The sequence below is a fragment of the Ipomoea nil genome, unplaced genomic scaffold, assembly GCF_001879475.1.
Source record: "Ipomoea nil cultivar Tokyo-kokei standard unplaced genomic scaffold, Asagao_1.1 scaffold0925, whole genome shotgun sequence".
NCBI lineage: Eukaryota > Viridiplantae > Streptophyta > Magnoliopsida > Solanales > Convolvulaceae > Ipomoea > Ipomoea nil.
In genome coordinates, this window is record NW_017617353.1 from 318,626 (window position 1) to 343,798 (window position 25,173).

The following is a 25,173-nucleotide window of genomic DNA, read 5'->3' on the forward strand; positions in this document are numbered from 1 at the left end:
TTATAGGGTAATTGTAGGATTCGTCCCTAAGTGTTATAAATACCCACTTTTCATCCCTAAGTTATAAGCTATGATGCAATTTTCGTCCTTTTTCTAACAGAGGTGTTAAGTGACTGTTTAATGTAAGGGTAATTCTGTCCAAACACATTTAGGCTCATTATTAATTTAATATTTCCCTAATTATACTCTTGCGTAGGTTTTCAACACTGACTCTTCCACTTCACAGTTCACGCTACTATTTTTTCATAAATTGATGGTCAAGAGATGAAGCATTCTAAAAATTTCTCGATGATTAATCGGCGATTACTTGGCTGGAAGGGAACTCTACCGTGTAAGTTCTTCCCCTTTGTTAATTTTCGAAGGTTTAAGCAATTCAATTTCTCGTTAATTTTGCAAGGCATATTTTTCTTTAATTTCGTTATTTTGTTTTAATGTTTAGGGCTTAGTTTTTGTTTGTTTGCTTGTTGGGTTAAATGTTAGTTCATGTTACTCCATATTTGTTTAATTGTTTTGCATTTAGATTCTAAATATTTTACAAATTAGTTTATATAATTGAAAAATTTGTGTATTTGTTTAATTGATTGTTGGGTAAAATATTAGTTCTTGTTATTTGTTTAATAGTTTCATGTTTAGGGTTTTGAAATTTTTATGAATTAGTTTATGTAATCAAAAAAAATATTGGATCCACGTATGAATAAAACCAGAATAGTATATTTGTTATTCTTTGTTCGTCTTCATTATTTAATGTTGATTAGTGTTGTACTTGTTTAATTGTAAAATATATTTTGGTTTGTTTGTTTGTTTTTTTTTTTTAACCGAGTCTTTTGGTTTGTTAGATTCACATGAAGGACATAGTGGTGAAGGGGGTAACTGTAATTCTGAGAATGAAAAATCAACATCATTAGATGGTGAATTTGATGATTCTCAGTTTTCAAGTGAAGATGAACATGGTAATGTTGCTGATAGTGCAGCTACAAATGTTGTAGAGGAATTTGGTAGTTCAATTGCCCAAATAAATGAAGTAGATTGTGTTGATTCTGAAGATGAATTAAGGAGTATTAGTTCAAATTCTGATGTGGAAGAAGGGAGTAATTCTAGTTTAGTTTTTAGTGAATCAAAATTCAACTTGGAGGATTTTCAATTTCAAGAAGGAATGATTTTTAAAGATAACAAGGAGTTTAAGTGGGCAGTTGAAAGGTATGAAGCATTGAGAAAAAAGGATGTCTACTTTGTGAAGAATGAGCCTAGAGAGTTAGAGCAAAATGTAGGGATGTAAATTGTGACTGGGTTATATTTGGTTCTAGGAGCAATGAAAATTGTCCTTTTACCATTAAAACATATAGGCTCAATCATAGTTGTGGTGAACAACATGACAATCAACTGATTAAATCTGGATTTCTTGCCAAATATTATAAGGATGAATTCAAATTAAATGAGGAATGGGGCAGAGTTCAATTCCAAAGGCATGTGAAGAAAAAGTTTAGATGCAATATTTCAAAATTTCAGTCATTTAGGGCCAAGCAAAAGGCAAAGTTGCTAGTAACTGGTTCTCAAAATCATCAGTATAATTTGTTGTTGGATTATTGTGAAGAACTTAAGAAAACTAACCCTGGCACTAGTGTGAAGTTAATTTTGGACAACACTTATTCAATGGAGGGTAGGAGTAGATTCAAGAGGCTGTATATATGTTATGGTGCATGTAAAGAAGGGTTTTTAAATGGATGTAGGCCCTTAATTGGTGTAGATGGATGCCATTTGAAGGGAAATCAAAATGGAGGACAATTATTAAGTGCAGTTGGAGTAGATGCTAATAACAACATGTACCCAATTGCATTTGCTGTGGTTGAAGGTGAGTTAAACGAAACTTGGAAGTGGTTTCTTGAGTTATTAGATGGTGATCTTCATATTTCTCAAAACCCCATTGGATGGACCTTTATTTCTGATAAACAAAAGGGATTAGTACCTGCTTTTGAAGAGTTATTTCCATATATAGAACATAGGCATTGTGTGAGGCATCTCCATGCTAATTTCAGCAAGGATGGATATGGTGGTCAAGTCATGAAGCAGAATTTTTGGGCTGCTTGTAGATCAACTACAGAAAGTGAATTTCAAAAGCACTTGGAAGGTTTGAGATTATTAAATCCAAAAGCTGCCCAATGGATATTAGATAGGGAACCAAGACACTTTTGCAGGGCATATTTTTCTGATTATCTAAAGTCTGACATGCTGCTGAATAATTTGTGTGAGTCATTTAACAGCTCCATTCGTCATGCAAGGGATAAGTACATACTAACAATGTGTGAGAGCTTGAGAATTTACCTAATGTCTAGGATGCAGAAGAACAGAGACAAAATGAAGGGAAGTGTAATGAAAATATGCCCTAAAATCATAAAAATTCTTGAACAAAACAAGGCACACACTGGTGATTTGATAGCATACAAAGCAAATGATGACAACTACCAAGTTGAAGACATTTCTGGCTTTTTTAAGACTTACAAGGTAAATTTGAATCAAAGATGTTGCAGTTGTAGGAGGTGGGATCTTAATGGAATCCCTTGTAGTCATGCCATTGCAGCAATTAGAACAAAAGGGGAAGTACCTGAAGATTATGTCCATCATTGCTATACTGTGGAAGCATATATGAGGAGTTATAAACCAGCAATAATGCCAATTCATCCCTCAGATTTATGGACAAAAACTGGCCAAAAACCACCACTACCACCCAAGTATAAAGTGCAACCAGGCAGACCAAAAAAACTAAGGAAGAGAGATCCTATTGAGAATGAATCTATTGTGGGTGATAAGCTAATTAGCAAGTTATCAAGAAAGGGTGAGAAAAAGAAGTGTTCAATTTGTGGACAATATGGCCATAACAAGCGTAGCTGCAAAAACCAGGTAATTACACTTGTATTTGTCTTTACATTATGTTTTCTATATCGACAATTTCATTATCATTTATTACACTTTCTCAATAGAGGCAAAATGATGTTGAACCCCCTGCCGAAGTTGAAGTTGAACACCCTGTTGCTACTGAAGTTGAAGTTGAACACCCTGTGGCTAATATAGCTGCTGAAGTTGAACCACTTGCTGTTGAAGTTGCTAATGTTTAAGTCCAGCCCCCTGGTGCTGTTGCATGGTTTGTTCCAAATGATAATGTCATTGAAATGATAATCTCTAATGCTTTGCAGGATGAATTGGTTGGTCAATACTCTTAAATTTTTCTTTTTCTTTAAAGATAATATGTAAATTTGCAAAAACTTTGATTTTCAATGCACTACAATTATCTAATTCCTTGTTTGCAGAACATAACTCCTTGGTCCCCAATGCACACAGATACATAGAGAAACAACTCCATCACAGACAGTTGGAAAGTCACCAAGAAAAAGAAAATTGAGTCAAGGTTGTGCACCAAGAAAGACCAAACAACATAAATGAAGATGATGCTTTATAGCATCAATTAGTATGTAGGTTTAGAAGGCTGCTTAGATCTTAAATTTTTTATTTTTATTTTTTGTAATGCAACCAATATTTAATACAAGCTAAGTAGTTTTTTTTTTTTTTTTTTTTTTTTTTTGAATGCTACTGACTCTATTACATTGTAGTATCTGTTCAAATATACTTTCTCAACCTAATGAAGCACAAAGAGTCAACAACGCCTCCACTGAGGCTCGATCTCATGACTTCCCACATGGGAGAGGTCACTACATGCCATCTGAGCACAAGGTGCTTGGCAAGCTAAGTAGTTAATAGGTAAGTTCTGGAATGATTTTTGTGAATCACTTTAATTTTGAAAGTCTTTTGTGTTGAAAACTACCAACATTTCAATATATTGAAAGAAATCAATATTATATTTATTGAAAGTCTTGAGTGTTGTTTTAAAATTTTTGTGTACTTACAAGCCGGAGCATCTCAAAAACAATTTTTAACATCATAAATTTTGCATGTTTAAAATATGAAAAAATGATAAAAGAAATGACCCAGTCTACGCAAGAGTACAAGAGTATAATTAGGGAAAGAGTATAATTAGGGAAATATTAAATTAATAATGAGCCTAAATGTGTTTGGACAGAATTACCCTTACATTAAACAGTCACTTAACACCTCTGTTAGAAAAAGGACGAAAATTGCATCATAGCTTATAACTTAGGGATGAAAAGTGGGTATTTACAACACTTAGGGACGAATCCTACAATTACCCTATAACTTAGGGACGAAAAATGCACTTTTCCCTATATTTTATTTTGTAAGTTTTGTAATGTATTTTTGTGTGTATATATGAAGGGATTGAAGGCACATGTTTATCGGTTAAACGGAATAAGGATTTTTTGATTAAGCGGAATAAGGATCTTTCATTGATTGAATCCTAAGTGTAATTGTACAAGTGCTTCACATGATCTTTTGTTCTTTTATTTATTTTTAAATCATTTTTATAATAATATTTTTTATACAATGTTGCCTAAAATTTTTTTATTTGAAAGTGCAAAAATAAATAAATAAATAAATAAACAAATTGAGTAGTTTGTAGATTTACATTGGAATTTGGAAGTCATTCGATGATTTTGCATCTACGAAATTAAAGTACATAAAATCTTTTTGTTTTCATGATTAGTTTTGTATCTGTAAATTATTGAAAATTTTTGAAGTTTATTTCAATTTGGTTGAAATTAGTATTTTTGTATGCATATATTTAATTATAAAAATTTATGTTAATTTCTAATATGATATGGGGCCATCTTTTTTCACTTGTCCCGGGCCTATAAAACGGTAGGAGGCAAATTATATCGTGCACCGTGGTACATAATCGATTATGCACCGAACTTCAAAACGATGTCATTTTATTTAATGAAAAGAATCCGCAAAATGTAACTGTTATTCAGTTTCATTTTGTATACACTGCAGTTTCAGTTCAACACAACTACAATTTCAGTTCGATATAACTATAGTTTCATTCGATATTTATACACTCAAATATGTGAAAATGTTATTTAATTTTATTCTATATACACTATATTTTCATTAAAACACAGCTACATGATGATTTCGATATAACTACAGTTTCATTGCACAATATACACTCAAATATGTGAAATGTTATTCAGTTTCATTTTATATAAACTGCAATTTAATTTCACCACAACTACAGTGTCATTTTGATATAATTGCAGTTTCATTTGATAATATATAAAATAATACGTGAGGCAGTGTCGGTTTAGATACACTGTAGTGTCAGTTTAGATACACTGTAGTTTTAGTTGGTAATTAACATACCAAAAAATGCATGCTCCGTTAACAGTAATAGCGCGCCGTTTCTTTACTTAAAGAAACAACGCCATTTTGACTAGCGCGCCGTTTCTTTACTTAAAGAAACAACGCCATTTTGACCGCGATGCACGTGCACTGCAGTCCACGGTATAACCACCAGCCTACCACCAATTGTTATATCATGCGTCGGACGTACAATGCATTGTGGCCCTAAAAATCTCCTATTTCGTATATACATAATTGTATAATAGAATACACATAAACTTTTAACATAATACATAATACACATAAACTAATAACATAATACACATATTTTTTAAGACGCATAATGCATTATGCACATATTTTTTAAGGCGCACAATGCATTGTGCTCCCAGGTGCCTGATATAATTTGCCATATTCCACTCAGAGCTAAGAAACTTCCGGGTCCGTTTGATGAGGCTCCGAGAATGGGTATTATTCGTGTACCTAGACTAGTAATGAAGGATCATTAATGAACCAGATTAAGGCGGTAGGAGAAGAAGAGAAGGCGATTCACGTAGCAACCAGGGCAGAAGAAGAGAACCAAGTGCAGGAGCTAATGGCTTTTGAATCATACATGAAGCTCTATGAAATATCTTATCTTGACGGCCAGTTAGCAGCGGCGCTAGTTAATTTGATAGCGGAATTATCGGCGGCGGTTCGTTGTAGCTCTGGAGTTTCGATGATTTCAATCCAGCGACGACCAGGCCTTTTTTTTTTTTTTAATAACACTTTGTACCACAAAAGCAAGTGTCAGTCCATAAAAGCAAGTCGCAATTGTGAGTGGCATATATGTAGTGCCACACACAATTTACTGATTTAACAAAGAAATAATTTTAAAAAAATCAAAATTATATTGAAACTTGCAATTTCTATTTGATAACACCAAAACCGGTTCCAATAATTTTCCAAGTTTTATAACATTCTTATTTTCATCCTTTAAAAATTCTCATTTTAATCAGTCAATTCCCCTAAAAAAAAATTTCTTCCTATTTGGTTTGGACCCAAAGAAGAAATCTCGAGCTAAAAAATGAATCCATTGGGTTGCTCTTACATTTCATCCTTTCCTACTTCCTAGCTTGTCTCAACTCCATAAACTTGTCCGGCCTCTCGTTGTCTCCCGATCAGATATAAGTTTCCGCATTCATCTCTCTTTCTATCTCTAGAATTCGTTCACTCATTCATATGATCATCCAAAATATATTGAATATGAATGCATCAATATGGAAATGTGAATGCCAACGTATATCATCATTTTTTGACCTACTTCTGCATTGATATGATTTTAGAGCGAAAGGAAGGAAGAGAGGGTTGATGATGGAGAGGAGGAGATGAACCTGTTTGAGGTAGTGTAGATTGAAGCTAGTTTGCGTCTCTAAACGAAGAATAGTGAAGTGAGGAGGAGAAGAGAGAAAATGACGTCGCCAAGAGGTCTGGACCCGTCGGGGCTGCCGTCGCTGATGCGGCGGGCTTCACGCAATTCCGCCATGACCACCTTCTCCATGGGGGAAGTGTTCGACACCGAAGTCGTCCCCTCGTCCCTTCAGTCCATTTCACCTATCCTCCGCGTTGCCACAGAGATCCAAAACGAACGCCCTCGAGTTGCATATCTTTGTACGCACATGGCCTCCTATCGTATACAAATGCGATGTGAAGCTTCTTTTGAATTCCAGTTTTGAAGCCCTAACTGTTCCTCCTATTTTGGTTATTTTGTTACGTTCACTCAGGTCGATTCTACGCTTTCGAGAAGGCGCACAGATTGGACCCTACCTCGAGTGGACGTGGTGTGCGTCAATTCAAAACCGCTCTCCATCAACGATTAGAGCGTGTATGTACCTTTTATTCCATCTGCATTTTATTGCATTGCTAATTTGCTATCATCACTTTGTCGTTTTCCGTTGACTTGCTTTGGATAATATCAAGTTAGATTCAATTCAACATATCCATTTGACGTTGGCAAATTATACCATGGAGCAAGTCCATTTTTCACTGTGGACTCTAATTCGAAATTATATTCAGATTACGTGTCTGCAGATAAAAGATGATTATGTGTGTAAATAAATTGAAAGCACCGTAGGCACATAATATATTAACTATTATTTTTCTACGTTACTACATCTTATTATGTTTTTACCGTTTATATATTATGTGCATGCAGTTAGCAAATTATATATTTTTTAATTTATTTATAGACACATAATTTATTAATTGAAGGCACATAATATATTAAATGTAAACACATGATTTTTAGACCAATGTCCATAATGTAAGGTGGGCCCTGATTCATAGTATAACAATTGGTTGATGTTTAGGTCAATCTGGTTATTTGATGGATATTATAGGTAAAATTGGAAAAATAGGTTTACTATTAATTTATTTGTTACTCTATATTAATTATTCCTATCTAACACCATGGATATTAATTAAACTATTTTATTCCAAGAATTGTCTCTTAACTATTGGTATTTACCAACTTTATCTCTGACTTTCAATTGGACTATAAATGGTTCTTTAACTGTTGACATTTATCAATTTGAAATATCTTTATTACTTTCTCTATATTCCTGCAATATTCTCTCAATTTCACATCACATTAAAAAAAAGCAATTCTCCAATCTGCCCTTTTACTCCTTGCAATTTGCAAACATTAATGCATTCAACATTTGAATGCTCCAAAATGAATAATAATTGGAGTGCATCAATTTCCCTTTATAAAGATGCATTCAGAATCTATAGAATTGAAGTGCTCACAACTGAACATCCAGTAGGAAACATGTGAACAGTTGCTAGGAACTGCAGTAGGCTAGTGGAAATATGCTTCCTTTGACATACTATAGAGGTTTGCTAATAGTAATCCGTTTCAGGACAATGCATCAAGTCTTGCTTCTCGAGTGAAGAAGACTGATGCACGAGAAATAGAGAGTTTCTATAAGCAATACTATGAGCAGTATGTTGTGGCACTTAACAAGGGTGAACAAGCAGATAGGTATGCAGAGACTTAATATAATAGTTTCCCTTTTACTATGCGGAAAAAGTTGTCGGAAAGCGTACTTGGTGTTAATTGTTTTAATATTTTACTAACAGAGCTCAGCTTGGCAAAGCGTACCAGACTGCTGGAGTGCTATTTGAGGTTCTTTGTGCTGTCAACAAGACTGAAAAAGTTGAAGAAGTTGCTCCTGAGGTTAGTTGTAATAACACTCTATAGGATTGCACACTTATTGTTCAGAATTCAGATATTAGTTTGCTGTTTGCCTATGATGCTTTCATGCTTTTGTGAAAGAATTATATTCAGAGAAGATCATAACAAATATGAATTGTTTAAACAGATTATTGCAGCAGCAAATGATGTTCAGGCAAAGAAGGAAATCTATGCTCCCTATAACATCATTCCCCCTGATTCTGCAGGAGCTTCACAATCTATCATGCAGCTTGAAGAGGTGAAATTTTGCATCCAAACATATAGGGTACAGATTCTATTAAACAAGTTAGTCTGAATGATGATGGATTTTTTTTGTTTTGTTTTTTTTTTTTTTTTTTTTTTTTTTTTTTTTTTTGTTTTTTTTTTTGTTTTTTTTTGTTTTCTCCAGGTTAAAGCTGCCGTGGCAGCTCTTTCAAACACGCATGGATTGAGTTGGCCAGCCTCATTTGAGCAGCAAAGGCAGAGAGCTGGGGAGCTCGACCTTTTGGATTGGCTAAGGGCCATGTTTGGGTTTCAGGTACAAATTGGTCATCCAAAAAAGGGTACTGGTCATTTAGACTGAGTTCCATTCTTTATGAATGTCAAAGTTTCATTGGTCTATTTATTGTATACAGAGAGACAATGTAAGGAACCAACGGGAACATCTAACTCTACTGCTTGCCAATATCCATTCAAGGCTGGTTCCAAAACCAGAGCCACAAAACAAGGCAAGAAAAACTTATCATGTTAAGCTGCAAATATTTTTGTGCTTTGAAATTCACAACTTCTGGTTTGCTGCACTAGCCGGGATATTCAGAATCTAAATATTGTCTGCTCATTACAAATCATGTTTCCATTTTTTATACCAAGATTTAAGTTTGGTGTTATTTACATCCTTAGAACATATATGTCGGATTACTTAGTTATCCTGTTAGTTAATATTCTGTATTTAGTTATTGAAATTGTGCAATTTTCAAGACATGGTATGAAATTATGTTCTCTCTTTTACTTAAGATTATATTATGGCTGTTTAGTTGAATAAAAAAGCCATATATTAATATACATACACTTAAACTGTATATAGTTTTTCCTAATGTGTCTTGAGTTTGTAACTTGCTCCATAAATCTCCAGAGTAGGGCTAGAAAGTGTACTGAAAATATGTGGTTTTCATACAGCTTGATGGTCGAGCTGTTGATGCACTCATGAACAAGCTTTTCAAAAACTACAAAAATTGGTGCAAATATTTGGGGAGGAAACACAGTTTAAGGTGAGGTATTAGGAGTTTCCACTTTCAACCAGTTTTCTTTCCAATGGATTTCTTTCACATGCATATCTTCAGATAGATGATTTCTGAATTAAACTATTATACAGATGTGCATGGGGCTATAAATATGCAAATATATATTGTAAATAAATTCATTTAATGTGCCTCTTGGTGATTTTAGACTCCCTCAAGGAGATCAGGAAGTGAAACAAAGAAGAATACTTTACATGGGCCTTTATCTTCTAATCTGGGGTGAGGCAGCTAACATTCGTTTCATGCCAGAGTGTCTATGCTATATCTTCCACAATGTGAGTTGCAGTTATCTTACTCTTGAACTGGCACCATTTCAATTTTCAAAATATACAGATAATTATATAAGAATGTACAGAGTAATTATAAATTAATACAAGTAATATCATTTTCCAAATATTTGTTTAGATGGCATATGAACTTCATGGTCTCTTAGCTGGAAATGTTAGCATTGTCACTGGTGAAAACATCAAGCCTTCTTATGGTGGGGATGATGAATCTTTCCTGCGGAAGGTCATTACTCCCATTTATCAAGTGATTGACAAGGTACTATTTATACAATCCTGTAGTACTTTATTAATTATTGGGCTTATCTTGTCAAAGATAGTGAAATAGTGATTACATTTCTCCAGGAGGCTAAGAAAAGCAAAAATGGAAAAGCACCACACACCGCTTGGTGCAACTATGATGATTTGAATGAGTATTTCTGGTATTTAAGAATTCAAGTTGAACATTGTATTTCTTGTTTAATATTAAAACATGCAGTGATTGCTTGCATTTTTTTCTTCTTTTACATATTATAATAATAATTTGGTTGACTTTGCCCAGGTGTTCAGATTGCTTTTCTTTGGGTTGGCCAATGCGTGATGATGGAGAATTCTTCAAATCTACACGAGACACATCTAAAGTACACTCACACTATTTATTCATCAATTGCTTCATATGGATGATAATATTCCTTATTACTTTATATGACTGCTATCCCAGGGCAAAGGAACTTCTGACAAAAATCCTGCAAGGATGGGTAAATCGTATTTTGCCGAGACCAGATCATTTTGGCATACCTTTCGAAGTTTTGACCGCCTCTGGACATTTTTCATTCTTGCTTTACAGGTAACCTGTTCAAAAATTAATAATAATGAATCAACTGCCCTTTTGCTACTATCACTAGATGCTTATGCCAGTAACTATTGGACTGTGCTGTTTTAGGCCCTGATTATAATTGCATGGAGTGATATTTCTCTATTGGATATATTTCGGAAGGATGTGCTATATGATCTGTCGAGTATTTTCATCACAGCAGCCCTTCTTCGCTTCCTTCAAAGTATGCCCTTCTTCGTCTTTGCTGCATTAATTACATTCAAGCATAAAAAGATTTATTAGATTTTTCTGCATGTCTGTAGGCACTAGCTCTCTTTCTCCCTACCTTTTAGTCCTAAGATTTGATGCTTTGGAAAAGGTGTGGGAAGATGACAATTAGAGTTCTCATTAACGTACACTCTGTATTTGTTTGCCAACTATTCGGTTTTCAGGGGTTCTATTTCTATATGTTCTAGGCATCTTCCATAGCCTTTTCTCTCAGCTAATATATAATGCCAATGGGACAGTTTTGGATTGTACAATAAATCAATAATACTTAAGACTGAATTCTTGGTTTTGGAATTCCGGGTAGAACAAGTTTGATATTGTGGTGGTCTTGAGTTTCTAAACATTTGTAATTTTTAGCCTTGAGTTGTATTGATTGGAAAATTAATTTTCTTTTCCTTTCTTCTTAATCTATGAAACTAGGTATTTTGGACCTTATTTTGAACTTTCCGGGCTATCATAGATGGATGTTTACAGATGTTTTGAGGAATATTTTGAAGATCATTGTTAGCCTGGCTTGGAGTATCATCCTTCCACTGTGTTACGTCCATCAAAACAACTCCTTCAATTTTGCCCAGATTAGGGATGCATTTTCATTTCTAAATAGAGTTAAGGGCATTCCACCACTGTATGCCATGGCTGTGGCTATATACCTGCTACCAAATTTACTTGCAGCAGCTTTATTTTTGTTCCCAATGCTTCGACGTTGGATAGAGAGCTCAGATTGGCTTGTTGTAAGATTTCTTCTATGGTGGTCACAGGTATTCTTTCCTACTGTAAAGTGAGCTGTGCAAACATAGTACGCTCTTTTACGACTATCCATCTGTGTGCATATAAACATAGATAGAACTTGACATGCATTGAATTTGAAGTAAAAATGTAATAAGATACACTTGTGTGTTAATTTCTTTGTATCAGCCAGATGACAAGCTTATAATTTATAGTTCCTGATCAGGTTTGAATTGTAGGCAAATGTTAAATCTCTGGGGAAAATAGTTACTGCTCTGTATTAATTAATATAAAATGCATATGAGCATATCTAATGAACCAAAATAGGTTTTTAATATATTTTCGACTTTCTTTTTCATTTCCTGGAGCTGTAATTCCAGTCTTGTATTGACAAAAGTTTTCATGGCTTTTATATTTGTTGCTCCGGATGCTGCATTATGCACTACTCTCAATCTTCCATCTTTTATTCCCCATGCATATTCCTATTGAGTACTTTATAACCTTATATTTGACCTCAATGTCTTTTTCTTTGTTTTTATCCCTTTTCAGCCTAGAATCTATGTGGGAAGGGGGATGCATGAAAGTCAATTCGCACTGATAAAGTATATTTTATATAAATTCTAATTACTTTCTTTTCTTCTGTTTGATTTTGGCATCTGCCCTCTTCACCTTTTTCTTCCCTTGCCAGGTATACTTTATTCTGGGTGCTGCTTCTGTGTTGCAAATTTGCATTTAGCTATTTTGTCCAGGTAGTTACAACATCTCTTCGGTTCTATTCCTTGGATCAGGATACATAGTTTCTACTAAGTATAGTCTCTTTGTTGCACCAGATAAAACCTCTGGTAAGGCCAACAAAAGATATAATGAATATTCATCATATTCAGTTTGCTTGGCATGAGTTCTTCCCAAATGGTATTTGTCCTAATTTGTTTCTTCTTTTAGTTCATCTCCATTGACCTCTTTAATTATTCTCATACTGAGAGGTGTTGTACCAATGCAGCTGATATAAACTATGGAGCTGTTACTGCCCTTTGGGCCCCAGTGATTTTGGTATCTTATCTTCTTTCTTTTATTTTATTTTTCTGTGTTATTTTCAATTTGTTAAAATTTTCGTACCACCTGTTTCCCATAGTGTAAAGAATAGAGATTAACTGTGCTGAGGCAAGTGTGTACTCTTGCAAATGTTATTGCAGGTGTACTTTATGGATACCCAAATTTGGTATGCAATTTTTTCAACCCTGGGTGGTGGTATTATTGGGGCATTTGATCGGCTTGGTGAGGTAATTCATTATCAGAGCTCTAACATTTTTCTTGTTTAAAATAAGAAAGAGTTGCAAGCATGTGGGAATTGGGATTAACTTGGTTATTTGAAATTGTCTAGAAGCATGGTAGTGAATTCTGTAGAGGTGAAGCTATTGCCAATTGCATGAATATATATCCTTCACAGGCCATGGTAATCATTTGAAAAGTACTCTTTTAAATCATAAGTGCTTTATTCTTGTAGATCCGAACTCTTGGCATGTTAAGATCAAGATTCCAGTCTCTACCTGGAGCCTTCAATACATATTTGGTTCCTTCTGAAAGAACCAGGAAGAAGGGATTTTCTCTCTCAAAACGTTTTCATGAGGTTCTCTCGTCTTTTTATTCTTTGATATTCTTTTACAAGGTTTAAAATGGCAAAAAATTGGGAAGAAGTATGCAAATATTAAATTACATGAGATATGAAAATAGTGAGGCACATTTTGTGGACAAACATACGAGGCTCTTTGGACAAAGTAGATAGTACCAATTGGGTTGGACCCATCAATGTGTGTTAAAAATTTATAACACATTCTTTTGCATGTTCAGGTTTCACCAAGCAGAAGAACTGAAGCAGCCAAGTTTGCTCAGTTATGGAATGAAGTAATATGCAGTTTCAGGGAAGAAGACATTATAAGTGATAGGAAAAGTCTCTAAACTCAATTCTATTGTTCATTTTATCCTGTTCTTAACTTTATCCCCGTTTCTATTTTACCTTGTGCCTGCATATGGAACTGAAATAGGTGTTTGATTAACTCAGAGAGATGGACCTGTTGCTAGTTCCTTATTCCTCAGATCCTAGTCTGAAAATAATTCAGTGGCCACCCTTTTTGCTAGCTAGTAAAGTAAGTGCGTTCTACTATAGCACTTGAGATTTTTGCATGGACCAATTAATGTAGAATCTGACTGTTTGCCTCCTTCGCAGATCCCAATTGCATTAGACATGGCTGCTCAATTTCGGCCAAAAGATGCAGACCTTTGGAAGCGTATATGTGCAGATGAATACATGAAATGTGCAGTCATTGAATGCTATGAATCTTTCAAGCTTGTTTTGAATACCCTGGTTGTGGGGGAGACTGAGAAAAGGTTTCTTCATTATCATTTCCCTAACCAGTCAACTTCGTTCAGCATCTTTAAATTTGCAAGCATTCTTAATTTACTTACAGATCTTACATCAGTATCTTCTAACGCCTATTTCTAATTTATATGTGATAGAATCATTGGAGTCATCATCAAGGAAATTGAAAGTAACATTTCAAGAAATACATTCCTTGAAAATTTCCGGATGGCTCTGCTCCCAGATCTTTTTAAGAAATTTGTGGAGTTAGTTGAATTATTGGTGAGTAAGTTTGGATACAAGTTCTCTGCTGTAGATGCAATATTCATATACAACAAAATATATACTCTACTTTCATGTTGCAGAGAGATGGTGATAGATCCAAGAAAGACAATGTTGTTCTAGCACTGCAAGACATGTTGGAAATAGTTACCCGTGACATGATGGTGAATGAAATCCGGTTGGTGAATTTTGTGCAATATAGAAGGAACTGTTTTTATCACCCTCAAACCATAGCTTTGTTCTTGACTATTGGTGTATGACAATCAATTGCTTTCTTTGCTAATTTCAATTCAGTGAACTGATAGAACTTAGCAAGGATTCTGGAAAGCAACTCTTTGCCAGTCATGACTCAAGACCAGCAATAGTCTTCCCCCTTAAAATGACAGCACAATGGGAAGAGCAGGTATCTTAATTGTTCATTGATGATAATAATTAGCACAGAGGCAGTGGTTATCAATTTATAAACACATGCTCATGTCTAACTAATAAAGATCAATGTTGTCCTTATCAAAGATCCGACGTCTGTGTCTCCTCATGACTGTCAAAGAATCTGCTATTGAAGTCCCTATGAATCTGGAAGCTCGGCGAAGAATTTCCTTTTTTGCAAATTCATTATTCATGGAAATGCCACGTGCACCTCGAGTTCACAAAATGCTTTCATTCAGGTGGATATATACTGTGTACTCCTTCCCCTCATGCATACGAGAAAGGATACTAGGTCCCCCCTCCCCTCTATTTATTTTCTTGGGTAGGAAGCAGGATGGGATGCAGAAAGCAAGGATTAATTTGTTTTAGAGCTCACCAATTTCCTTGACATACAAAGGCTGTCATGAACACAAGCTTTCTTCTTTTCTTATTGGTTTCTCCTGTGTCGTATTTGTATTCTGGAGATGAAATAAAGTTTGCAATCAGTCCAGAATAGTTAGGAGTCATTTACTTAACCATAATCATAAAGCAGGGCAGAATATTTTGTCATACTATCCAAACTTATTATAGATAGTGACCTTAAAGTAGTTTATCTTTACATAGTAATCAATGGTTCTTGGATATCTCAATTGAGTGGCAGTACTAGTCAATTTAATTACTGTACATCCTGCTGCAAATTCTAATCATAGGATTTGTAATGCAGTGTAATGACTCCATACTATAGTGAGGAAACTGTATACTCCAAGAGTGACCTTGAGATGGAAAATGAAGATGGTGTATCAATTATTTACTACCTCCAAAAGATTTATCCAGGTTTCACTTGTCATTGCATTAGGGTGTCATTTCTTGTCTTATATTATCATATTTCTTTTCTTTGATTTCTGTTGTTTCATTGACAATCATTATGATATAGATGAATGGAATAACTTCATGGAGCGTCTTGGATGTAAAAAGGAGCACGAGATCTGGGAAAATGAAGAAAACATATTCCAGCTACGCCATTGGGCTTCCTTAAGGGGACAGACTCTCTGCAGAACTGGTTAGTCAGTGATTACTTTTTTCCATATTTATTTTCATATTCATTATTTCCTACTGCATTGTTTTACCAATACATATTGGGCTTATTTCAGTTAGAGGGATGATGTACTACAGAAGGGCTTTAAAGCTTCAAGCTTTTCTTGACATGGCTACAGAGGGAGGTAATAACAATAAAATGACTAGTAAACAGTGTAAAGAATCTAGCTTCTAAACATTTTTACACTACATTATAGTATATCTGTTGGAGAAAAATGGTTATGTGCTCCCTGCTGCATTGACAACACTTTGAATTTGAGTTCTCCATATTTTATGAGTTATTTTATTAACTAATTTAGGCTAGTAATGGCGTTTAATTTTCATAGATTAACAACCAAAATATGAAACTAGGTATATGAACATAATTTGAAGAGGACTAGGAGTTAAAGCTTCGCCACTATGTCATTGTCAGAAGTCAGAACATATTTTATGCATTTGGCTTTAGCACATATATACTTTTTATCAATGGTTTTGAGTGTAAAGGTTCAGTCACTTATTTCAGTTAGAATTTGTGATATCAACATACATTTTCTAATATATAAGTTCCTTTTTTATTAAAAGAAGAAGAAGAAAACTATGTCATATAGAGCATTTATTTATTCATTCTATCTTTGTTTTCTTCCCTGCTTTTTAATATACTGTGGATACTCCCAAATCAGTGATGAAAGTGGGAGCCTACACAGGCAACTTTTGCATGTATAATAAGTAAACAGGGTGTGATATGTATTTCCTGTAAAGATTGATGTTTTATGTTTCTTTAGTATATTTGGCATACATTTTAATGCAGCCAGATCTATTTCCAATTACTTCCTCTTGGTCAATTTTCTGCATTCTAATTGTCATCTTTAAATGCACAGAGATTCTTGAAGGCTACAAAGCTGTCACAACTCCATCTGAAGAAGACAAGAAAAGTCACAGATCATTGCATGCACAATTAGAGGCTGTAGCTGACATTAAATTCACATATGTTGCAACATGCCAGAACTATGGGAATCAGAAGAGAAGTGGAGATCGTCGTGCAACAGATATATTGAACTTGTTGGTCAAGTACGTTTCTGAGTGATAAACTGTAAACTTCTCCAAATACACGTCAGTCAAAGGCTGTAGTTGATTGTTTCGTCATACTTTCTTTGTCACAGCAATCCATCTCTCCGTGTTGCTTATATTGATGAAGTTGAAGAAAGGGTTGGTGGAAAAGTTCAAAAGGTTTATTATTCTGTTTTGGTAAAAGCTGTTGATAACCTTGACCAGGTAGTGGTTGTTCTAGTCCTAGGATAGTTAATTTGTTATTTTGTTGTGCTCAACTTCTGATTTTCTTTTGTCATTTCTGATTTAAGGAAATCTACCGAATAAAATTACCAGGATCAGCAAAGATAGGAGAAGGAAAGCCGGAAAATCAGAATCATGCTATCGTCTTTTCTCGCGGTGAAGCCCTTCAAACCATTGACATGAATCAGGTGATCTCTCAATCCTCTTGATTTTTTTTAATCATTAGAAGGATGTTGTCAGGTTTTTAAATAATTATTGCTTCTTCCTTTTGCAGGATAATTACTTGGAAGAAGCTTTTAAGATGCGTAACCTTCTTGAGGAGTTCAATGAAAATCATGGTGTACTGGCACCTACAATTTTGGGTGTCCGGGAGCATATCTTCACTGGAAGGTTGGAGAATTTGTTTTTCCCCTTGAGCTTTGGGTCATACCTATACAATCAGATTAATTATATCTGATGAACCATCAACCCATGAACTGCAGTGTTTCTTCTTTGGCTTGGTTTATGTCAATGCAAGAGACGAGCTTTGTTACTATTGGTCAGAGAGTTCTTGCAAGGCCTTTGAAGTATGTTCCTTCTTCTTTAACCACTTAACTATTTACTCGTATTATCAAAGCATGCATCTTGTATACTGAAGTGATATCCAGGTGACTGTCTGATACATGGATAATATCTTTCTTCAATAAAATCCAAATGCAAATGACAGAAATAGTATTAAGAGAAAATGTGTGCTCTGTTAAGGGAGTGGGAAGATTGTCATCTTGTCCGTCTAGTGATGCATTTATTTTGTTGTTATGCTCTCTACCTTGTACACAGCTAACAAATCTATGGGCTTGAATTTACTTTTGATTAGGGTAAACCAAAATTTATTTGTTAGAAGGATAATTTGATGATCTCCCTTTGATAAGATTTATCAGAAAGATTGTCATGACTTAGAGCTAAATGTTTAGTGTTAACTGTTGTTTATTTGTTGGATTCAGGGTTCGGTTCCACTATGGACATCCAGATGTCTTCGACAGAATTTTCCATATTACCCGTGGTGGCATCAGTAAATCTTCTAGGGGCATCAATCTTAGTGAGGACATATTTGCAGGTAGTATCTTAAATTTAGTTTTTTTGAATCATACAAAACTTCAGAAATTTCTCATTAACATGTTTAACTTAATAGGTTTTAACTCAACATTGAGACGTGGAAATGTTACCCACCATGAATACATCCAAGTGGGAAAGGGACGAGATGTTGGTCTTAACCAAATCTCTCTTTTTGAGGCAAAAGTTGCATGTGGTAATGGGGAGCAGACAATCAGCCGTGATGTCTATAGATTAGGACATCGTTTTGACTTTTTCCGAATGCTATCTTGCTATTTCACAACCACTGGCTTTTATGTCAGTTCAATGGTAATTATATTGCTTTTCATTAATCATTGGCACTGCTTCCTTTCTTAACTTGGCTGATTTGGAGTGAAATTGCTACTGAAATTGGAAATAGGGGCTCACAAAATGAAACTAAGGCTTGTTCTGTATATTGCATTTACAAGTTGCTATTAGTAGATCTGTTGTTTCTTTTGAAACTATATTTATCATTCATCCGTTCTTGTTGAGATTGAGGGATTGAAAGATCTAAAGGATGGCGAATAGTCACCACCTGCCACTCTACCAGTTAAGTGGAAACTCAGCATATGAGAAACTAGAAGAGATGTATATTAATAATAATACTAATATTGTGTTGTGTATATTCTTAGGGAGATATATGATTTTATATAGGAGTATAATGGGCTATGTTACAACTAGGGCTACACTATGGTTTCTACTTTCTATCTTTGAACACATTCTTTTGAATCATAGCTTTACAAGTGAAGGGTACATTTGCTATATGTTTTACCAAATTTGTAATCAACAGAGAAGTTGGAAAGAGACAAGAATGAGAAAATTAGGAATCCAGTATCTAATAGATCACTAATGTTATTATATCCAAAGCCTTTTTAATAAAGAACAGGAATAATTATGAGTGCAGGATACTGCTCATATAGATTACCCGAAACAGTTGTACAGTTTGGAAACTCCAGTTACATTTCATTTGAATAGTAGGTTGCTTGGAATTTGGAAATTCTAATTCTTCAAACTTCTTTTATATTTTGTTTTGCTAATGATATGACTGTTACTTTATGATGCAGATTGTGGTCCTTACAGTTTATGCATTTTTGTATGGAAAACTCTATCTTTCATTGAGTGGAATGGAAAAGGCAATAGTTAAATTTGCAAGATCTAAGGGGGATGATGCTCTTAAGGCTGCCATGGCTTCACAGTCTATTGTTCAACTTGGTCTATTGATGGCTTTGCCCATGATTATGGAGGTTGGACTTGAAAGAGGGTTTAGAACTGCTCTAGGTGATATGATCATTATGCAGTTTCAACTTGCAGCTGTATTCTTCACCTTTTCTCTGGGAACAAAGCTTCATTATTTTGGTCGCACTATTTTACATGGTGGAGCTAAATACAGAGCAACTGGACGTGGTTTTGTTGTGCGACATGAGAAATTTGCTGAAAACTACAGAATGTATTCAAGGAGCCATTTTACTAAAGGTCTGGAAATAATGATGATGCTCATAGTTTATCAAATGTATGGCTCAGCAGCTCCGGATTCTGTATCTTTCTTGTTCCTCTCTTTTTCAATGTGGTTTTTCGTTGTTTCTTTACTGTTTGCTCCTTTCCTTTTCAATCCTTCGGGATTTGAATGGCAAAAGATAGTGGATGACTGGGATGACTGGAATAAGTGGATTAGTAACCGAGGTGGAATTGGTGTTCCTGCAACCAAAAGTTGGGAGTCATGGTGGGAGGAGGAACAAGAGCATCTCCAGTACACTGGATTAGTAGGACGTATCTGTGAAGTTCTGCTTTCCTTCCGCTTCTTAATTTACCAGTATGGCATAGTTTATCAGCTACATGTTGCCAACAACAGTAAGAGCATCATGGTAAGTACCTCTTACTTAATAGATAATCATATTTTAATTTGTTCTGCCTGGCCTTCTGATAGATTATATTGTGTATCAGTTAACTTATGTTAGATTACTGACCATGCAGTTGATGTGTATCTTTTTCATGTTCTATAATTTTGAGAGCCAACATCTTAACTGATTTCTTAATTTCTGCTAGCAACTCATGAATCACATTTTAATGTATATATTTCCGATGTTATTACAGGTCTATGGTCTGTCTTGGCTAGTTATTGTGGCAGTCATAATCATATTAAAGGTTAGTACCTAGTAGATTGAGCTCAAGGTCTCGAGTGAAGCTTTTCTTTCTGATCTCTCTAGCATATTATAATGGGAAATTACTGTTGAGTTATGAAATAGCGGTGGTTACCTCTTCCCAGGCCACTAGATCGAGTGGTTGATGTGTATCTGAATGCATTGTTTATGTGCAGATAGTGTCGATGGGCAAGAAGAAGTTCAGTGCAGACTTCCAGCTAATGTTCAGGCTTCTGAAGTTGTTCCTTTTCATTGGGTTCATAGTAATCCTAGTCATCTTGTTCTCATTCTTGAGTCTCACTGTGGGAGATATTTTTGCCAGCTTACTGGCTTTCCTGCCAACAGGATGGGCTGTTCTGCAGGTGCATATATATATATATATATATATATATATATATATATATATATATATATTTATGCTGAAAGTTTCGATATGATCGGATATTTTAACATCCTATATCCTTATTTTCATTATTGTGCGCTTTTATGTACATATAACAAAAACATATGGTGTGCGTGCAGATAGCACAAGCATGCAGGCCAATAGTGAAGGGCGTGGGAATGTGGGGATCTGTGAAGGCATTGGGAAGAGGGTACGAGTACATAATGGGGTTGTTTATCCTTGCACCTGTGGCTTTTCTGGCATGGTTCCCATTTGTGTCAGAGTTCCAGACTAGGTTGCTTTTCAACCAAGCCTTCAGCCGAGGCCTTCAGATTCAACGTATTCTTGCTGGTGGAAAGAAGAATAAGTGAGTGTACGTGGTGGCAGGCAGGCAGGCAAATGATATGAGGGAATATAATTGAAGCCAGAGGAGGTGGAGATCAGATCAGATAGATTTGGAAATTTTAGAATCATAACTCAGCTCTATGCTTACTTAGATGGTGACAGTAATTTTTAGCTATCTATATTCTATAGCTAGCTGCAGCTACCTCGGCTTCATGCTTTCTGCTCACCAAAACCTGTAAATCCGTAGAAGAATTGTTAATACAAGTGTCAATAAAATCTGTGCCTACGAAAAACAAAATTATATTAATACAAGTGTCAATATCAAGATTTTATTTGTAGAAATAAAAATTCAAAGTAGACATAATATTTCATAATATTTTCTATATTGAAATTTGTGGAGACTACTAGATAAACAAACAACCAAAATAAAGCATTTTAATGCGTGTTGTGCACACCAGATACCACAGGCACATAAATTTAGGTTTTTTCTATTTTCTTTCTTTTTTTACACTAAATTTTTCATTTTTTCCCTCCAAATTTGTCTTTTTACTTGGCCTGAAAAAAAATCCACAGTATTGAACTTGCTCTAAGCTTGAATGTATTACTGCCAGAATGTTAAAATTCCTCTATTGACATTCTTCATCCCATACTTAGTTTCACACACACACACACACTATATATATATATATATATATATATATATATATATATATATATATATATATATATATATATATGTTCCGGATCCCATGAGGTCACATAGTTAGATGAGTTTATGAGATCTAATCATATTCATTAGATCAATTAATATTTAAGGGTGAGATTGAAATAGATTTTGTATGCATTTTAGGTAGTAGTCTATGCATAAGGGTGAATAAGTAATTGTAATATAATAGATATTTATGGTTACAAATAAATTGGAATATATTCCATGATTAGCATATGATTATGGGATTGGATTAATTATGAACGGTAATATATTAGTATTGATATTCTGATGATTCCTGGACACAAGCATTCACCAAACAGTCTCAAGGAGCAGCGGTTGTTTTACATCAACGGCCACAGTGATGGTGCTACCGGACATAGGTATGTGCATCATTATTCGAACTATTATAGGTTTCTAGATTGGTGTGCATATATTATGATGAGTCTGTGCATCGGGACACCGTAGTGCATTTCGAAGCGTGGGTGTCTAATGAGTGCATGAGGGTGGCGTTCACTGCACTTATTTTTACGAAGGGGGGTTTTTGGTTTCTGAGTATTGATTTTTATTTTCTTGTTTATGTGTTTTTGTATTCTACCGGCGTGGTGGTTTTGTTTGAGGTGTTGATTTGTTGATGGGGTGTTGTGCGAATCGGACGATGACGAGGTTATTTATTTATTTATTATTGTTGTATTTTTTTAATTTTTGTTTTTGCCCCAGATCGTAATTCGTTAGGGGGGTTGTGCGATATGTAATGGAGTGTGCAAATGACCATTGTTGTTTTCAATAAGGTGGTGCTGAAAAAGTTATTTCTGATTGGTTTTGCTTTGTTAGCATTATTTGGGTGGAGTGTGTACATATGTTATTTGGAGATATCCAGTCGAACACATTTACAGAGCATATATGGTATGTGTTGAGTATGGGATAATTGTTTTGTTTGTGCAATGTTGGTTTAATTCTCCTGTATATCAATTTTTCATCATCACTATTGGTGTATACGCTTTGTTTTTTTTTTTTTTTTTTAATGCTTCATCCTTTGCGAGGGACTTACTAAGCCAGGTGTAGTAAGTAACACGTTTATTGGACGTTATATTCACGGCCTGTGCATTCTAGGGTTTAAACATGTGCAAGTTGCGTGTTGGGTAAGTGCACCGCAGAAAATGAACATGTGCAACGAATTAAAAACCCATACGCAGATTAATTATTTTGATGATAAAAAGATGACTTGTGGTTTACTATGAATAGGTTAATGAAACATATGTTATAGGTGTGTGCAGTGCAGACGCCCCCGATGCAAACGAATCAGAAAAAGATTGCAGAATGGATATTAGTCCGGGAGGTACGAAATATTGGTATACAAAATGCGACCGTAGCCTGAGACCATATGAAGGTCAAATGTTTAATACACTGGAAGATGGAATCCAATTTTATACGAAGTATGCCGCAACAACCGGATTTGATGTGCGTCGAAGTTCGGATAAAAAGAACAATTTCGGTATTGTTTTGAAAAAGGATGTAGTGTGTTCGCGGCAAGGGTTTAAGGAGACTAGGGGCAAAGAAACTTTGGTTGAAGGAGGATGTTCGGAGAAGAAGCGACGGCAGACCACTAATAGAGTTGGTTGCGGCGCTAGGATTGTAATGAAGATAGTTTGCGACGGGAGATATAAGGTTCACAAATTTGAAGAAAGACATACACACTGTCTGTGCGAGGAAAGTCACAAACCATTTATGAAAGTCAATCGCAAATTGGAGATTGCACACCAAGAATTCATTACTAAGTGCGAAAAAGCAAACGTTGGTGCAAGCAAAAGTTTCGACATATATGCCGAGATGGTAGGTGGTCCGGAGAACGTGGGTGCGACGCAACAGGACTTTAAGAATTACAGGAGAGAGCTATTAGCGTACATGAAGTGGGGAGATGTGCAAATGATTATATCAAACTATCTTGAGCAGAAAACATATTGTGCTGATATGTACTTCGAATACGAGGTGAACGCAAATGATCAATTAGCTCGTGTCTTCTGGGCGGATGGTATGACAAGGAAAAACTACGGTGCGTTTGGCGACGTGGTATTCTTTGATGCAACGTACAAAACAAATAGGTATGAGAGAGTTAATTTAAATAGATGGGTGTGTAAATTAAAATTTGTGGCGAATGATGAGGTTATCTTTGGGTAACGACGTATACAGGAATTAAAGAGTATGATGTGCATGATAAGTAGGACTGTGCGTGTGTGTAAGTTAGTTCTTGACTCGCATGGTGCGTGTATCTTTGCGTAACTACGTATAATGTAATTAAAGGGCAGTCTCTGCATAGGTTGTATGTCTGTGCGTGTGTGTATATCATGTGCGAGCTTTACAGTAGGTCTGTACATGTGTTATACTGTTTGCGCTTGAATTATTTTGCCAAATATGTGACGACCGTTTTATTGCTATATATTGGATTCAGGTACCACCTTGTGTTTGTCCCATTCACAGGAGTAGACAACCACAAAAGATGTGTGACGTTTGCAGCGGCCCTGATTGATAAGGAGGACGTGGAGTCGTATAGTTGGGCATTAAAACACTTCAAGAACGCAATGGGGACTGCACCACCTTTATTAATAACCGATCAAGACCCAGCTATGAAAATTGCAATCGCAGATATGTTTGGAGGTAGTCGACACCGTTACTGTATGTGGCACATAATGACTAAGGTTAGCAAGAAAGTGGGGGCTGACATGTCAAAGAATAATGAGTTCCGCAGGGCATTGAATAGTGTTGTGTGGAACAAGAAATCAACGAGAACAGAATTCGAGATTGGGTGGAAAACAGTAATTGGGAAATACAACCTACATGAAAACCAATGGCTAACCCGTATGTACGAGGAGCGTGCGTCATGGGTGCCCGCATTTTTCGATGATGTGTTCATGGGTGGGCTACTACGTACCACTTCCCGTTAAGAGGTGGAGAATAGGATTTTCCAAGGTAACATGAACAAGCACTTATGCATGGTAGAATTTTTCACCCGTTTCGAGCGTGCGATGAGAAAACAACGAAAGAACAACCTATAAATAAGCGCAAGTTGCATGTACATACCCCAGATTTTCAGACACCACTACGCATTGAGCGATCAGCAACAACAGTGTACACCTTGACTATTTTTTATGAGATCCAAAAGGAAATAAGTAAAGGGTGTTTTAAATGTCGAGTTCGAGCACTCACTGAGGCAGAAGGGTTAAAGACATATGTGGTT

At 35.4% G+C, this 25,173-nt stretch overlaps 3 protein-coding genes across 3 annotated transcripts; all 3 read left to right on the forward strand.

Moving 5' to 3' along the window:
* Nucleotides 1–264: 264 nt before the first annotated feature.
* Nucleotides 265–3,215, forward strand: LOC109179472. Its single transcript, XM_019328959.1, has 5 exons — nucleotides 265–331; nucleotides 837–1,251; nucleotides 1,305–2,895; nucleotides 2,976–3,104; nucleotides 3,189–3,215. Exons 1-5 carry the CDS (start codon nucleotides 265–267, stop codon nucleotides 3,213–3,215), a joined length of 2,229 nt encoding a protein of 742 aa, XP_019184504.1.
* Nucleotides 3,216–6,662: 3,447 nt separating this feature from the next.
* LOC109179464 (callose synthase 5-like) lies at nucleotides 6,663–21,507 on the forward strand. Its single transcript, XM_019328954.1, has 42 exons — nucleotides 6,663–6,897; nucleotides 7,011–7,111; nucleotides 8,148–8,269; nucleotides 8,368–8,464; nucleotides 8,610–8,720; nucleotides 8,871–8,999; nucleotides 9,097–9,189; nucleotides 9,638–9,729; nucleotides 9,908–10,034; nucleotides 10,165–10,302; nucleotides 10,389–10,465; nucleotides 10,585–10,663; nucleotides 10,744–10,869; nucleotides 10,966–11,080; nucleotides 11,545–11,882; nucleotides 12,400–12,452; nucleotides 12,539–12,599; nucleotides 12,681–12,762; nucleotides 12,851–12,900; nucleotides 13,044–13,130; nucleotides 13,355–13,477; nucleotides 13,699–13,793; nucleotides 13,910–13,994; nucleotides 14,075–14,235; nucleotides 14,365–14,488; nucleotides 14,572–14,666; nucleotides 14,783–14,891; nucleotides 15,002–15,153; nucleotides 15,618–15,727; nucleotides 15,828–15,953; nucleotides 16,045–16,113; nucleotides 16,846–17,035; nucleotides 17,128–17,239; nucleotides 17,326–17,445; nucleotides 17,532–17,647; nucleotides 17,740–17,823; nucleotides 18,238–18,350; nucleotides 18,426–18,655; nucleotides 19,432–20,229; nucleotides 20,459–20,509; nucleotides 20,682–20,867; nucleotides 21,028–21,507. Exons 1-42 carry the CDS (start codon nucleotides 6,699–6,701, stop codon nucleotides 21,256–21,258), a joined length of 5,757 nt encoding a protein of 1,918 aa, XP_019184499.1. The 5' UTR covers nucleotides 6,663–6,698; the 3' UTR covers nucleotides 21,259–21,507.
* A 1,198-nt stretch (nucleotides 21,508–22,705) lies between these two features.
* LOC109179473 (protein FAR1-RELATED SEQUENCE 5-like) lies at nucleotides 22,706–24,880 on the forward strand. The gene is made up of 4 exons (XM_019328960.1): nucleotides 22,706–22,844; nucleotides 23,052–23,080; nucleotides 23,184–24,040; nucleotides 24,388–24,880. The coding sequence occupies exons 1-4, from the start codon at nucleotides 22,706–22,708 to the stop codon at nucleotides 24,878–24,880; spliced, it is 1,518 nt and encodes a 505-aa protein (XP_019184505.1).
* Nucleotides 24,881–25,173: the final 293 nt, after the last annotated feature.